At 43.8% G+C, this 15,669-nt stretch overlaps 1 protein-coding gene across 2 annotated transcripts in view; it reads left to right on the forward strand.

Annotated features, from left to right (window-relative positions):
- Nucleotides 1-1,471: 1,471 nt before the first annotated feature.
- GSAP (gamma-secretase activating protein) overlaps nt 1,472-15,669 on the forward strand; it is a 50,416-nt gene continuing 36,218 nt past the window's right edge. Inside the window, exons 1-10 of one of the 2 annotated variants that reach the window (XM_066633671.1) lie at nt 1,472-1,761; nt 5,406-5,482; nt 6,910-6,966; nt 8,520-8,589; nt 8,865-8,921; nt 9,578-9,666; nt 9,975-10,044; nt 12,331-12,377; nt 13,345-13,449; nt 15,172-15,231. In XM_066633671.1, the coding sequence (XP_066489768.1) occupies nt 1,659-1,761; nt 5,406-5,482; nt 6,910-6,966; nt 8,520-8,589; nt 8,865-8,921; nt 9,578-9,666; nt 9,975-10,044; nt 12,331-12,377; nt 13,345-13,449; nt 15,172-15,231 (735 nt within the window). In that variant the 5' untranslated portion in view covers nt 1,472-1,658. The remainder of the gene's footprint in view (nt 1,762-5,405; nt 5,483-6,909; nt 6,967-8,519; nt 8,590-8,864; nt 8,922-9,577; nt 9,667-9,974; nt 10,045-12,330; nt 12,378-13,344; nt 13,450-15,171; nt 15,232-15,669) is intronic. The other variant, XM_066633672.1, reaches the window with a different exon arrangement.

Here is a 15,669-nt window from a genome sequence, read left to right on the forward strand (position 1 = left end):
CTATATTTCAAAGAGAGAGACTTAGGAGTGTGTTTGGTTTTCCATATTACTTTTTCTAGCTGCCCATGTCGCATGTCAGGTAGACTTGGGCTCTGCATCAAGAAGCCTAGTAGACTTGGGTTTCAAAGACTATTGTGGCTATCAGCACCCTCCCCCTGCCTTATTTTGCCCCCTGTTCTGCTGCCCCCATTATGTCCCTCCCCCTTTGGGAAGGGGCCCAGAATAAATTTTGTACCCCCTGATAAAATTCCTCTCATAGGCCCTGCACACCTAAGTCTCTCTAAAATCTTTCAAATATAGAAAATCATAGCAGGAGATTAGTATTTAGGCTCACACTAGAATGGAGAGTGTCCTGTGTACACTAAAACTGACTTCTGCAGCAGCTGCAGTTCCATAGCTATGTTCCTGAGCTCCTTTACGCTCCTTCATGGTTAGCAGATCCACAAGCCAAAGGGCTACTGTAGCAGGTCAGTTTCTTCCCAGTTTTGAAAAGTAAGGAATGTATGCATTCCTGGGCCTGCTGTGTATGGCTTCTGGCAGCAGTTGCTGCCATGTGCCCACAGTAATGCTCTCAGCGTCAGTGTGAGCAGTGAATTTGGGTGCAATTAGAAAATGTAAGATCCCAGGAAATTCTGGGCCCCCTCCTTTGGCTCCTGGGCCCCCTTTCTGACCCTGGGCTGGGATACAAATTACCCCCTTTACCCTCCTCTCCTAGGCCCCAAGGGTGAATGGAGGACAGAGTGCCTATATCTTTAACCACTGTATCTTCAACAATTGATATAGGCACTTTAATCAGTGCCTATATCTTTAACCCTTGTTTGGCAGGTGCAGCTTTTAAAGCCCATGCTTATTGAGCGGCACCTGCCAAAATTCCCTTTTCTATACACTGATTCAAGGTTATAGGCACTCTGTCCTCCACTGTATGTGGTCACGCTGCTTGCAGTAATGTAACTAGAGGGGGGTGCAAAGCACTAAAAGTGTTGCAGGGAGCCACACCCCATAGCTAGAGGGGGTGCAAAGCACTCAGTTTTGCAGGGAGCCTCACCGCAGTGTGCAAGCGTCCCCCTCCCTTCAGCCATTCCAAGCAGGGGGAGCAAAACGGAGCCTGCAAAACTGAGTGCTTTGCAGCCCCTCTAGCTACGCCACTGCCCCCTTGACCCGCTCTCATGGGCCCTGTTAAGGCAAATCGGAAGACAAACACACACCGATCTCCTGCTCTGCTCTCTGCAAGGAGCGATGCGGGAGGCGCAAGCAGCTTGCGCAACGCCAGGACTTCCCGGCGGTGGGGAGATTCCTCCTGCCTTCAGCCAACAAGCAGAGCCTCCCCAGGGTGTGTGTGAGGAAGAACCAGCCCAGCCAGCCCAGCCCCTCCATGCGGTGCCAAGATGAATGACGCGGGGCGCGCCCAATAAGCAGCAGCCTCCCCGCCAGGGCAGAGGAATCAGGAGGCTCCCGCAAGAAGCGAAAGCAGCAGTTGCTGTTGCCTGGCTGGGAATGGGGAGAGGCGCGCTGTTTGAGGCCGCTTCGCTTTCCGCGGCCAGTCGCACGCTTTAATCGCGGGTGGTCGGCCGTGCCTGGAGCCGGGCGCTTTGTGCGGGGGCTGCGTGCAGCGGGGCTCGCTGGCTGCTCCCCAGCGGGCGGCACCGGCGGAGGGGGCGATGCTGCTGCAGCTGAGCGCCCGCTTCGATCCCCAGAGGGACGTGGTGCCCTGGCTTTCCGGGCAGGCTCCGGCAGGTGCTCCGGGAGGTTCGGGTGCTGCTGGTGAGTGGGCTGCGGTCTGTTGGAGCGTCGATTCCTCCCCCTGGGGGCTCAGGCTGCTGACGGGGAAGGTGGACTGAGCCCCCTGCAAGTCGTGGAGCCGGTGGCGTAGCTAGAGGGGGGCAAAGCACTAAGTTTTGCAGGCGCTTGAATGCACTGTGCAAGCGGGGCCTCCCCCTCCCCTTCGGAGCTATTCTGGGCAGTGGGAGCAAAATGGGGCGAATGCTAGAGGGGGTGCAAAGAGGGGTAGGTAGAAGGAGTGCAAAGCATTAAGTTTTGCAGGTGCCTGAATGTGCCATGTAAGCGGCCCCTACCCTTCTGAGTCATTCGGGGTGGTGGGAGCAAAATGGAGGTGAATGCTAGAGGGGGCGCAAAGGGGGTGGCTAGAGGGGGGGCAAAGCACTAAGTTTTGCAGACACCTGAACTTGCCATGCAGGTGACCCCTACCCATTGGAGCCACTCTGGGTGGTGGGAGACAAATGTTAGAGGGGGTGGGTAGAGGGTGGTGCAAAGCACTAAGTTTTGCAGGTGCATGAAAGTGCCATGCAAATGGTCCCTCCCTTTCAGAGCCATTCCAGGCAGTGGGAGCAATGCCTCTGTTTTGCTCCCACTGTCCAGAATGGCTTCGAAGGGAAGGGAGAGGGGCCATTTACATGGTGCATTCAGGTGCTTGCAAAACTTAGTGATTTACACCCACCTCTAGCTACACCACTGAGTGGAGCAAAACATGCAGGGCAAAAGCTTGTCTCATTTAATGCTTCCATTGTCTGGCAAATGAGCCTGTGGTCCTCCTGTGCTGACTGAAGAAGTAACTGCCACTACATTCATTGGGGCTTCAGTGTAAACACGCATTAGCTGCACATTAGATTTAAGAAGAGGCAGCAGTGCACAAAAGAGCGCCAAAGTAAGGCCACACCTGGAGTATTGTGTCCAGTTCTGGTCACCACATCTTGAGAAAGATATAGTGGAAATGGAAAAGGTACAGAAGAGAGCTACCAAAATGATTACTGGTTGGGGGCATCTCCCTTATGAGGACAAGCTACATCGTTTGGGGCTCTTCAGTGCCTGAGGGGGGACATGATTGAGATATACAAAATCATGCAGGGGCTGGATAGAGTGGCTAGAGTCATGTTCTTTTCCCTATCACTCAACACCAGAACCAGGGGACATCCACTAAAATTGAGTGTTGGGAGAGTTAGGACAGACAAAAGAAAATATTTCTTTACCCAGCATGTAATTAGTTTGTGGAACTCCTTGCCACAGGATCTGGTGATGGCATCTGGCCTAGGTGCTTTTAAAAGGGGTTTGGAGGAAATTTCTGGAGGAAAAGTCCATCACAGGTTACAAATTGTGATGGGTATGTGCAATCTCCTGCTTTTAGGCTTATCTTTGACATGCCAGATGCAAGGGAATGGCACCAGGATGCAGGTCCACTGTTGGGTGCTTCCTGAGGCATCTGGTGGGCCACTGTGAGATACAGGAAGCTGGACTAGATGACTCTTTGGCCTGATACAACATGGCTCTTCTTATTTTCAGCATGTTGTGTTTTATTATCTGTTTGGCTCTGGAGTCAGGTGGTGTTTGCACTATAGGTGAACCAGTGCCAAAATATATAAGGATCAGGAAATACCAGTCTATGCTCTCCAGGATCTTCACACATCATTTCTATGCAGCTTCTGTGGTAGTTGTGAAAGTATCCATGTTAACTTCTGTAAAGAACTGTATAGAAATTGACCCAGTTTTATTGTTTTTGAAAGTTTGTCATCTTCAGAAGTATTATTTAGAGTGTGATTGTGCATTTTGCAAGTGACATGGGCAAAATTACTGAGAGGTGGTTTTTGTGTGTGTGTGCTGTCAGGTAAAAAAAAATTAATTTGGAGAGTACAAAAACCACTGCAAGGTAACTGTGAGTGTGTATATAAGGTTAAAGGTTTGATTATTTGGCTCTAAATTTGAAGAGCCAGAATTTACTTTGCTTAGCGCATTCTTATCTCATTGGAAATCAAAAGGACCTCAAAATACTTATGGCTGAATTGTGCTGAAGAGTTGTGCAACAAGAAATGCAGTGTCAATTGTCTATCTGTTTGACTGCTGGGAGTGGCTGGTCACTTGTGAATATTTGCATGTCTGGATCAGAGTACAATATCAAACACTGAGGGAAAACTCTGAATAGTAAGGTGTATGCTGTCAGTTTATTTTGTATTTAGACTTCCTTGAAGTGTGATCTAGGTTTACTCTTGGAGTATAATGTCAGTGGTTCATATCAAGGTTCAGAATATTAGAAATGAACACCGCAGGAAATCCTTATGTAGCTCATGCTTCCCACTAACAGTCTATCATGTGTACCAGCTGTCTGTGTGTGTGTATGTGAAAACTGTGTTTTTTTAGTAAACAAATATGGCCAGAGTGTTTATAGAACATCACTCTCTTGCCTTTAAAAATCCAGACATTTAACAAGCAAATGCTAATGAAATTTGGAAAGGTTATTAAGATCACAGATTATTGTGGCATTTTACAACAGTTATTCCATTGGTTGAGTAGCCTAGTGAAATGTGGTCCTAGCTTTGGAACATCTTTATTAGTAGTGGTGTTTGAAAACTGTTATTTTACTCAGAAGTAAGTCCATCTTGTTCAGTAAGGCTTCGGCTATATTCCTATCATACTTGACAGAAACACCTCTATTTGTATTATACCACTTTTCACAAAAAGGGTTCATAAAGCAGGTTTTACATAGCAACATAAATGAAAAAGTGGGTCCCTGTCCTACAGGCGCTCACAAGTTAAACAAGGTAGTAGAGAGACATCAGCAAGCAGCCACTGAAAAAGACACTGTGCTGGGGTGAACAGGGACAGTTGCTCTCCCTGTTAGTATAAGAAAATTGCCACTTAAAAACGGTGGCCTACAACTTAACAGCTGGGACCCAACTCTAGCCTGAACCAAGAGTCAATAAATACCCCACCCTTCCTCTCTACATGGACTACTTGGCAATGCTCCTGCTATGTTGCTTCTGCTCCTTTCTCACCAAGCAGGATGCATGGCTGAACAGTGCTGCACAGCTGGCAGCAAAAAGTGACTTTGTGTGCACCCACAGTGGTGACAAGCAGCTCATCCTGAACCTGCCATGGCATGATGTGGGTAAATTGGTTGGCTGGCCAGCCAGTGAGTGTGGAAGAGAGTTGCCTACGATTTCTCTTCCTCTTCTTTTTCTTGACCAGCAATGGTCAGTCAGTGTTCACTACTTTATCTTTCCTTCCAGGCTATTTGGAAGGAGAGGAGTGTCAGAGAGTGGTCCAACAACAGCACGCATTTGATTTTTAGAAGGTGGAGACAGAGGAAGTGAGGCTAACTAGAGCAGAAAGCATGCCATGGGAGAAAAAATAGATGGATGTGAGACTGAGGGGATTCCACTGAAAATTATGGGGTGTGGCCAAAGCAACTTCTCCAAAACCCAAATCTGGAATTTTCTCTGACTAGCAAATGCCAATCATGTTGATGGGCTGCCTCAGGCAAGCGAATTTGTTATTAAATTTGTTAGTCGCATTTCACTAAAAAGTCTCAAAGTGCCATGCTTTTTAATTAATTTGTCATACTTGCGTTACACGTTCATGGAAAACCATTGCCAATGTATTCATGTATATTGTTTCAGACACTTTGGAGAAGAACTTAGAAACACTGCGTACAGTAAATATTGAAAGAAATGGAAAAATTATTTATACCTGGAAGGTAAGTCTGAGTGTTTCAAAGCTGGTGTGGTATAATCCTATACAGTGCACTCCTATACATGTTTATTCAGATGCAGTTCCTGTTGTATTCAGTGGGACTTAGTGCCCAATCCTTTGCCAGTGTGCACTGTTGTAAGTGTGCCGTAAGGCGCACCGGTGCTAGCTCAGTGCGCGGACCACCTGGCAGCGGAGACATAGGTGGGGGCATGGGGGGAGGTGGAGAGGAGGCGTTCCAGGCGAGGGGAGGCGGAGGAAGGGTGGGGAGGAGGGAGGTGGGACCGGTCGAGCTTTGCTCCATCAGCTCCTGAGCCTATGTGTTGGGCTGCCTGCTCAACATGGAGGCTCGTAATTCTACATCGATCCTTGGATTGCCGTAAAAGTGTGTAGGCCCATTGCAGGGCTACTTGCCTTTCTTGGGGTAAAGGAACAAAAGTCTCCTTCTTCCAAGGAGATAGCTGCAGCTGCTTGGGGTGTGCTGGATGCAGCATCAACTGTTTTCGGCACCGCTGCAGCCCCTTGCACTGGGCAGCTCCATATTGGGCTGTTACTCCCCAATACATGAATATAGCATTGTGCAGCTTCAGAGACTGAGCTGGGAACTTGAAATCACAGAATATTAGATGGTATTTTAGAGGTCATCTAGTCCAGCACCTGGCTCAGTGCAGGCAACTACAGGATCCCTGACAAATCACTATTCAGCCTCTGTCTGAAAACATGAAATGAAGGGTCCATAGCTGGGTGAGGCAGCCTGTTGCAGTGCTAGTGATCAGAAAACATTTCTTAAATGTACTTCCCTGTAGTTTCAACCCAGTGGTTCTAGTCCTGCCCTCAGGAACCACTGAGAGCAAGCCTTCCCTTTCTTACAACTCTTCAGACGCTTGAAGTTCACTATTGTACCATCCCTTAGTCTTCTCTTCTTCAGGCTAAACATACCAAGATCTTTTAACCATCCTTAGACTTACCAAATCTTGTCTCTTCCATGAACCTGCTTGGTGGCCTTAACCCATTTTTGCCTGACTCTCAGGTGTACACATTTGGTCCCTGTTGTGTATATGCAAGTGGCTTAAGCAAGGCACTTTGCCTCAGTCTCAAGTCTCCAGCTGCAATATGAGGGTAATAATAATTATATTACATAATTGTTTTAAGGATTCCATCAAGGTAATATGTGATACATTTTGCATGCTCTGGAAGCTCTATACAAATGGTTGCAGTCTTTTTCTTTTTCTTTTTTTTAAGACACAATTTTAGGCATACTTCTGCATATGCAGGTTTCCAGAATATGTAGAAATCACTTTTTTTGTTGAAATGTTCCAGTTTTGCTCGTAAACTGACAGCCATGTGGCTGCCCAAATTTTAGTAGTTACAATGATGTCATGAGCTAATATTGAAAAAGTTAATATCTAAACACTTAATTCATTTCCCTTGCAGAGTATTGGGAGGCACACCTGTATTGGACTATATGATCTCCATAGCAAAAAAAATGAGGTAAATCTAATTCACCTTGTATACCTAGTGGAGAGCAAAAAATGTATTTTGCTATATTGGTCATTTCCGCAACTAATGTTTAATTTTATTGATACTTTTTAAGGTACATGTTTCTAACAAGAGTAGGAAACAACTAACAAAAGCAAGACAAAGAACAAATGTTTAAATTATTACAAAAAAACCCTGCAAACATAAAATCCATAATACAAACAAGTCTATTTGGCAAGCTGTTTCTACATGTATCAAGTTATTGCCCCCTATAAAACAGCAGTGCTGACTTCTCCAAATATCTGGTGGATCTTAACCAATATTATTGCAGTAAAAACAGAACAGACAACCAGCTCTTCTAGGTTTGGGTGAGTTTGCCATGCTACCATGGGTTTGGGGGGGGGGAACCTTATCCTAGCACCAACAGAATAGATTTTGCAGGGATCTGGTCTTCCATAATGTTTTTAGTTAACCTGGTGAGATTCATATGGAAGAAAGCGTTCCAACTTGGCATGTTTGGTGCAGGCTTTTAAGCCTCTATAAAAGGATATTGATACTTGAATTGTGTTTGTCAGTAAATGAGCAGTGGCCAGAGCACTGATAATGTGTGCTCATTGGCTTCCATTTACAGTTGAGTGTCGGCATATCTGGTTATAGGCCAAAGTACATATCCCATACTATAGCTGGTTATAGGCCAAAGCAGAGCCCATCTGTGAGGTTACCAGACATCTGTTCTCCAACAGACTTGGTTGATAATCCAGGTGTAACTGAAAAAGGTCTTCCTGGGCAATGCTGTCACCTTGACATCCAGAAGCAACGCTGAGGCTATAAGCACTCTTCATACTGCAAACTGGCACCCTTTAGGAGAATGCAAGACTGTCTCCAGTCTGCAAACTCATATTCCCTAGTTTTGGTGGAGTACCAGACCTCATATCAATCTTGTCCAGTTTCAAGCATCTTGTTACTCTATTCAGACACACAGGTTCACATTTGAGATTGGATTAGTGGAGAATTAAAAAAATGCAGAGTGTAATCAGTATAAAGCTGTGTTCTTAAACCTTGGGGCCGTGACTCCTATGGAGTTGTGAAGCCACATTTATGGGGGTGTGGCAAAATGGCCGCCAATCATGCTATGTCCTACTGATGGGGTGGCATGGTAAAGTATGGGGGCAGAGGGCTGCATAAGGGCCAACATAACATTAGGAACTCCAGAATAAATAAAAAAAATGCAACAGGAAGAGAAAATTTGTGGAGGTATAAATTAGTCTGGAACAGTAGACGAATTTGTTTTCTGTGCTCCTACTGTACTTGTTCAGAGGAAGTCCATTTGTGTGAATGGATGAGGAATGAATGAACAAGTTGTGAGTGGGTAGGTATAGCACTCCTTACTCTAACCAACTTATGGAAGTTAAAGTTCTGACATACAAATTGAGGAAAAAGACTATTTGTAGAGTTACAACCTGGCTTTTCTTTGAAATAACTTGCTCATAGAGTGTCCACAATATTTTTTAAATGCCGAAAGAAATATATTTACGTAACGTGTTTTAATATGTATTTTTCAACAGCACCTATATACTTTTGAAAAAGACCTGCATGTGATCAGCTGTTCAGTTAACCATGAGAAGACACTGCTGGGTAAGACCTCTTCCCATTTTCCACATTAAAATTCCATTGTATATTTGTCAAGGCTCTTTGGATCCTGATGTCTTGCAGCACTCAAACGGCACGTACAAATGATGCTATTCTGAACACCAACATTGTTCATTTGAAAACATTAATAGGCTGCCTTCTCTCTGTATACTACTACTTGTACAGTAGTACAGCAAAATCTGAATAATTCCCCCTCTGTAAAACTTGTAGTGTTCACTACTTAATGCTTAAAATTTAACATGTAGTTTTTTTTAAATTAGCAGTCTGTTTTCTTCAGTCAACAAAGGAAGAAAGAGTAAATCTCCTGTTTGAACCAGGTATTTAAACACATACAATTCAATCCTATGCATATCTACTTGGAAACAAACCACACTGAGTTCATTGAGATTTAGAGCTGAGTCCTAACGGCTCTAGCGCTGGCAGTACGCTCATATCGCCGGTGCTGAGTGTTGCAAGCATGCCATAAAGCACATTTATGTGAGGAGGGGGTGCTGGGCCTTAGCGCCAGGAGAAGGAGGATGAGCCACCAGCTGTATGTAGCACTGCCCAGTGCAGCTTTTCAGGGTGGGGGGAGACAGGGAGGGGGTGTGGGAAGGGTGGGATGGGGGAGGGAGCAACCTGGGAGAGGCTGGAACCAGCGGAGGCCTCCTCCGCCAGATCTTATTCCCCCTGCGAAGCCCACCACAGAACTTTTCTTGTCTGCACTGGCAAAATAGCTAGTGCAGACACAATTGGCCTCATTGCTAGACCTGGGGTTTTCTTGGGGGAAGGGCTGTAAGTCCCCTTCCTCCAAGTTGACCTCCGGCAGCCTCATATTTTGGCACTGCTGCACCTAGCACGCTGGGGAGGTTAGGTTTGGGCTGTTATCATTTAAGTGTGTATAGAACTGCAGTCTAAGATGCATATTTATGTGGATTATTTATTCAGTTATGCCCAACAGGCTAATACTGTCTTAATTGCACTTTTATTTCAGTGTCCAAATCTCTGACCTTGTTAATTGAAATTTGCCCAGTTAATAATGTGAAAGTTTTGAAGGCTGTGGATACCCATGTCAGAGTGCAAGTAAGTACTCCCATTGATTCTAATTTTCATACTTTTCTTTTCATACTGAAAAATCAATTAGCTGTATAGGTAGAGTTTTATGGTCTTTGTGCCAGTGTGCTGTCTTACAATATTATTGCTTCTGTAATGTTTTATGTTGTTGCTGTGATGATGATTCTGACATGAAGCCTCTTTATGCTATATATTCATAATATTTTGTCACTTATGGTATTCATGACATTGACTATATAATATATTGTTAACCAGTTATGTAGCTTGAATGCAAAGCTTTAGTTTTCTTGTTATATGTGAACAATTTCCTTTTACAGTTTCTATATCCAGTTGCAGAAACAAATACTCTTCAAGAAAGTTCTCTTTTTCTCGTTTCAGAAGATAAATGTAAGCATTTTTAAAAAACATTTGATATCATGCACTCCTTGATTTGCATATTGTATTGTAGCTTGATTTGGTGGTGTTTTTTTTTTTTTGTTTTGTTTTTTACCACTGCTGTCTGGAATACTCTCTATGTATTCCCTTTGGTGGGGAGGGGGGTGTCTTCTAAATCCTCCTTTAGGAAAGGGAAGTGAAGAAAAAGTTTGAAACATCAGTGTACACGGGTGGTGGTTTAGGTGTGTATTTGTACACAACTAAGTCTGGTGTGATTAAATGATCTTGTGGTTGTGAGAATTCATTGTCATCTGACCTGTTCTTTCTGGAGCTATCATTGAATGAGCATTTGATTTCTATGGATGAGACATGCCAAAGATGTGGGGCCACAAGAACCACTTTTTGCGGGGAGGAAGTCTGGTTTCTTGTTGATGCATTGTGGTTATTCAACATCTTTGTTTGGGAAGGATATTCTAGAATTGGCCCTAATTTTGTTTACCGTTTTTGTTCTGTCAGTTTTTAACACAAGATTTCTATTAATTTTTGACAACACATTTCAAAATATGACCAACAAAAAGGAGAGCATGCCCTCGTATATATAGATGCACCCAGTTTGTGTTTTGTATAGCATGCATACATATAGGGAAGACAATGCTGCTTATTGAAAAAGCAAACTTTGGGCTGTGCTGGGACTAATCTAGCATGGAGGCTGTTGTGGCATGTGGAAAGGGATCAAGATGCATGAAGAGAGGATGTGTATTTTATGTTTCTCAGAGATACAGTCATGTTCTGGTCGAATTACTGTTGCAAAATTATGTAAACCATTTTGTAAACTATAGGAGTGTCCCTGTATCTGCAGTTTCACTTCTCCGTGGATACGGAGACCCCCGTGCCTCCTCTGTGTGTGACCAGTGGCTTGATTTTAAGACTTAATCCTGTGCAAATTCTTCCTTAAACAAGGTCACTATAAGCTTAGCAGCTCATAGCGAACTTTGGGTTGCCTCCTGGCAGTCTGGTTGCTTTAAAAAAAAAAAAAAGCTACACGATGGTTAATAGGAAGCAGTTAAGAATGTGCACTGGTTCAGGAAGGCTGAATCTAGGCCCCACAGTGCTGAAACGCAGTGAGTTTGTGCTGCACGGGGAATTGGAGAGGGTGGCAGGATGGCGGAATGGGGGCATTTTTGGGCAGTGGAGGGTGGATCTGTGGGTAAATTGGACCTAGGAGGGTGGCGGGACCAGCCTGGGCAACTTAGGCTGGATCCTAACCACCCTCCCGACTAGCCTGGCTTTACACTGGGCTGCTCAGATCCGTACCAATGATTTCGCTGACACAGATCCAAGTAGCCCCATAGGGGTGGCTGGCACACACCACAGGGTAAATGGATGAATATCCCCTTTACTCTGAGTTGCATGACTGCTACCTTCTAATTTGTGCTGAATAAGGTGCTGAATAAGGTGTAGGCTAGCACCTAAAGAGGATTTCTGAGTTATCCTAGTGTGTTGTTCAACAATTTTTACTGCAAGTTTCATTTGTATTAACTGTTTCTAAAGCATTACTTATACTGAGATCCTGAATATTTTATTCAAAGACTTACAGTACCAGCACACAAATATTTAGAATGGGACACTGTATCTATACAGGTTGGGACTAATTATTCGCATGGGTTCCAAGCACTCACTTGGATGGCAGCACTATAGCAAATTGATTTAAAAAAACAAAGTTTCTTTGCTCCAGTGATTTAAAAACAGCCTTGATGACCTTTGTGATGTAAGATAAGAGTCATTAAGAAGACAATCCATCAGCACTTCACTCAGCCCCTCCCTTCTCCAATGCAAAATGATCACCTTCCTTTCATGTGCTCAGGGGGGGTCCGCTGGGGAGAGAAGGATTGATGGATTGTCAGCCAGCTGCCCTCTCTCTCTCATTAAGGAGGCTATTGTTAAAGGACTGTTCAGTTTTTTAAACTGATTTTAAAGGGGTGCATTTTTCCCCTTCTCCAGGGATCAGCACATTCCTTCTCATTTGCAGGGGCCATTCGTGTTGAGTCAAATCAGTGTATAAAAAATCTGTGAATAAATGGGCTGGACCTGTACCTGCACAGTTTCCCCAAACTCAATATGAAGTAGGTACAGTGCTGGTGTAGTAACAGTCCTCCTACAAGCAGATATGTGGAACTGATGTGCAATCCACTTAGAAGCAAAACAAATCTTGAATTGATTTGCTGCTTGTAATGTGCGTATTGTAAACTATAATATTTTAAAGAATTCATTACATTGTACTGTTTCTGAATTTTAAAGATGTTGAAAAATTTGACATCAGAGTTGTTAAAGAAGGCCAAAAAGTGGTAAGGAGATGAAACTTTCTTTTAATTGATTATTTTTTCTATGACAAGTGGTGGTGGGGAAAACCAAGGCATATTTTTGAAACATTATTTTTGTTAATAGCTGTTTTCAATATGATGTGTTTATTAATTGGTGCATTTCATAAACTTGTTTTTAAAATGATAATTGTGTGAACTGCTAAAATATAAAGTAGATTAGATCAGCAACTAGAGAGCCGTATCCAACTCTCCTGAGGAGTACTGGTTGATCTTGCACAGTTAGCAAGAGAGGCACAAAGAGGTGCTGGCAATCCATTTTGAAGATATTGGGGAGTGCAGAGTTCTGGCATCCTCCCTGCTAAGAAGCCTATCCTGCAAAACTAGTTGTGGGTTGTTTGTGGAGGAGAGAAGAGGCATGTGAGTCTGAGACTTGCTCTTGACCAGGGGTGTCCAAACTTTTTGGCAGGAGGGCCACATCATCTCTCTTACACTGTATCTGGGGCCAGGAAAAAGAAGAATTAATGTACATTTCAAATTTGAATAAATTTGCATAAAAGAATATATTAGAAATGGAACATATATGAATGAAGGTCTTGCAATACTCAAGGCCTATAAAAGGCCTTGCACAAAGCAAGGCTGGTTTTTCTTTCGCTGTCACACAACAGACGTGAAACAGCAAGCAATGGAGGAAGCCCTCGACCCACAGTTCACGTGAGAGGTTGAAGAGTTGCCCTCATGCTGACAGCAGTTGCGTTGGGTTAGCAAGGGCTCCAGCAAATCTCCAGAGGGCCAGAGGCTCATTGGAGACTGGGGGATCTCCGCGGGCCGGATTGGGAGTCCTTGAGGGCCGCAAGTGGCCCCTGGGCAGGGGTTTGGGCACCCTTGCTCTTGACCATCCTGCCTGTGTTGAGATTCTGGGATGGGTATTCTTTGAACTACATGCCTGATATTGTACAGTTCCCAACCCCCTTCATTTTCCTTTCCCTTTTAGGTGATTGAAAATTCAAGCCAACTCCAAAGAGAGAGAATTGTTGATGATCTCATTTGGGCCCAGTGGGATATGCTGGAACAAAGACTATTCTACATTGTTCCAAAGGTTAGGAATGTTGACTTTTCTGGCCCCTTGATTGTATTGCCTTCTCTCCGTTATGCTATTTATACAGTAGGAATGCTAAGCTATAACAGCAAACCTTAGTTCCTGTTCCCAACTGTAACTAAGCCTAAGTGTGTGAAACTGAAATACTTACGCATGCTTCCTTGGTTTATGCCTGCCTCTATCCCCTTGCTTGTGTCTGTTGTCTCTCTTGTGTCACTTCATAGACTGTAAGTCTCTTTGGGTCAGGGCCTGCTTTTTTTACTCTCTGTAAAGTGCCATATACACTGATGGCACTATGAAAATAATAAAATTATATTATGGATAATAAGGGGCACAGAAGACGCAAGTATAACACTTATTTTTATGTACATCAAAATTAGACTCTTTGTGCCATCTGTCCTGGAATCCCTAGTCCTTTTCTGAAATGAGTAAGGAAAAGATATGACTGTTCAGTGATGAGAGAAATGCCCTTTATGTGAGCTTAGACGTATGTGAGGTGCATATTCAGAACTCCTGGACTAAAGATTTTTCTGGAGCTTTGCTTTACATGTCAATTTAGTCATGTTCTGAAGTCTGTAAAAGGCCTTTCTCTGGAACAAAGAAACATCCAATACCAGAATTGCAATCACTGCTTTCATCACTGCCATTATTATAGTTTAATAGGGTTGGGCACACAACTATTACAGCCTGACATATGCCCTAATACAGTGATTTTCAACCCTTTTTATCTCATGGCACACTGACAATGCACTAAAATGATCAAGGCATACCATTAGGTGTTTGACAATCGACAAAGTATACCAAGCTGTTGGTGTGGGGGGTTCACATCCCCCAATGGCCCTACTGATGAACGACCCACTCCCAAACTCTCATTATATACCTGCTGACCATTCATGGCACACCAATGTGTCCTGGCACACTAGTTGAAAATTGCTACCTTAAAATTATGTGGGGTCACTGATATAGGGCTGATATAGTATGATTGGGTATTCCATACTCGAAGAGGATGCATATGGGTGGGGGAATCTAAGTGTGCTCTGATCTCTGCTTCTGATACTGCTAGTTGTAAAACTTGTGCAGGCACAAAACTTCTAACCCCATTGGAATTCTGTTGCAAAATACAGAAAGAACTGGAAATTTGTGATTTTGAAGCTTTTACATGGCTACTCTGAATTTGCAAGAGTCCCTCTTAGCTAAGTTACTATTTACAGTTGATTTAAGATGTCTGCACCAAAAAGTGATGGGAAGCAGTGTTGAAACTGGAACGAACCCACAAAAAGATTTCTTCGTATGAAATGGAGACTTAATTTTCCATGGTACACAAAACCATAAGCATTTACAGACAGAAGGTAGATGGCCTGAAGCAGGAAAGGATATGTCAAAACTCAGTTGTGTTGAGTCTTTGTGCTTACTTTGTCCTGTACATCTTCAAAGAAAGGTCAAATCTTTTACTGATGAAGATATTCTAAGTGCAGAACTAGGCATTGCAAGCCAACTGGAGAACTACCATGTTTCCCTTGTAGAGCTAATGCAGGAACTGGGGGTAGTTGCAGAAAGTTTGTGGGTCAAGTACAGTTAAACACCCTCTAATCTACACTCCTGTACATGCTCCTCCCCATCATCTTGGCAAACACAGAGTAGGGATTGTGTCTTACAGAAGTAATATCTAGTTTTACCATAAAGGTTTAACTGTATGTCATTAATGTTTCTCTTTTGTCATAGGAATCAAGGGACACACTAAACTGTTTGCAGTTTTATTCTGATAAAAACTTTAAGTTACTAGTAAGTTTTCCTATTGAGCTTTTATCTGTTTAAAATATTAATTCAAAAGTATGACATGCATTTATCTGCGGGCTTAGAGCTTAACTGTGCACAGTGTTACATGCACCCTGAACAAAGTCTGGGGGGGGGTCACGTGCATTTGTTCCACTTAAAGCACAGTTCTGTGTATATCTATTTAGAAGTAATGTCCAGCGGAACTTGCTCCCAACAAAGTGTGTACAGTTAGCCTTCCTTATCTGCAGGTTTGGGACCTGTGGATTTGAATCACCATGCGTCCCAACCTACATCAGGAGGGCCTCACTGTATTTCCTGGATGTGACCAGAAGAGTCTTCCGGTTGCGTCCAGGAGGAGTTCCAAGGCACGGAGAGGCATGAAGATTCCCACCTTGGGAGTCCTCCTGGAGGCTTCTGAAAGGCTCTTCTGGTATTAGCTTGAAG

The sequence above is a fragment of the Tiliqua scincoides genome, chromosome 7 (assembly GCF_035046505.1).
Source record: "Tiliqua scincoides isolate rTilSci1 chromosome 7, rTilSci1.hap2, whole genome shotgun sequence".
Taxonomy (NCBI): domain Eukaryota; kingdom Metazoa; phylum Chordata; class Lepidosauria; order Squamata; family Scincidae; genus Tiliqua; species Tiliqua scincoides.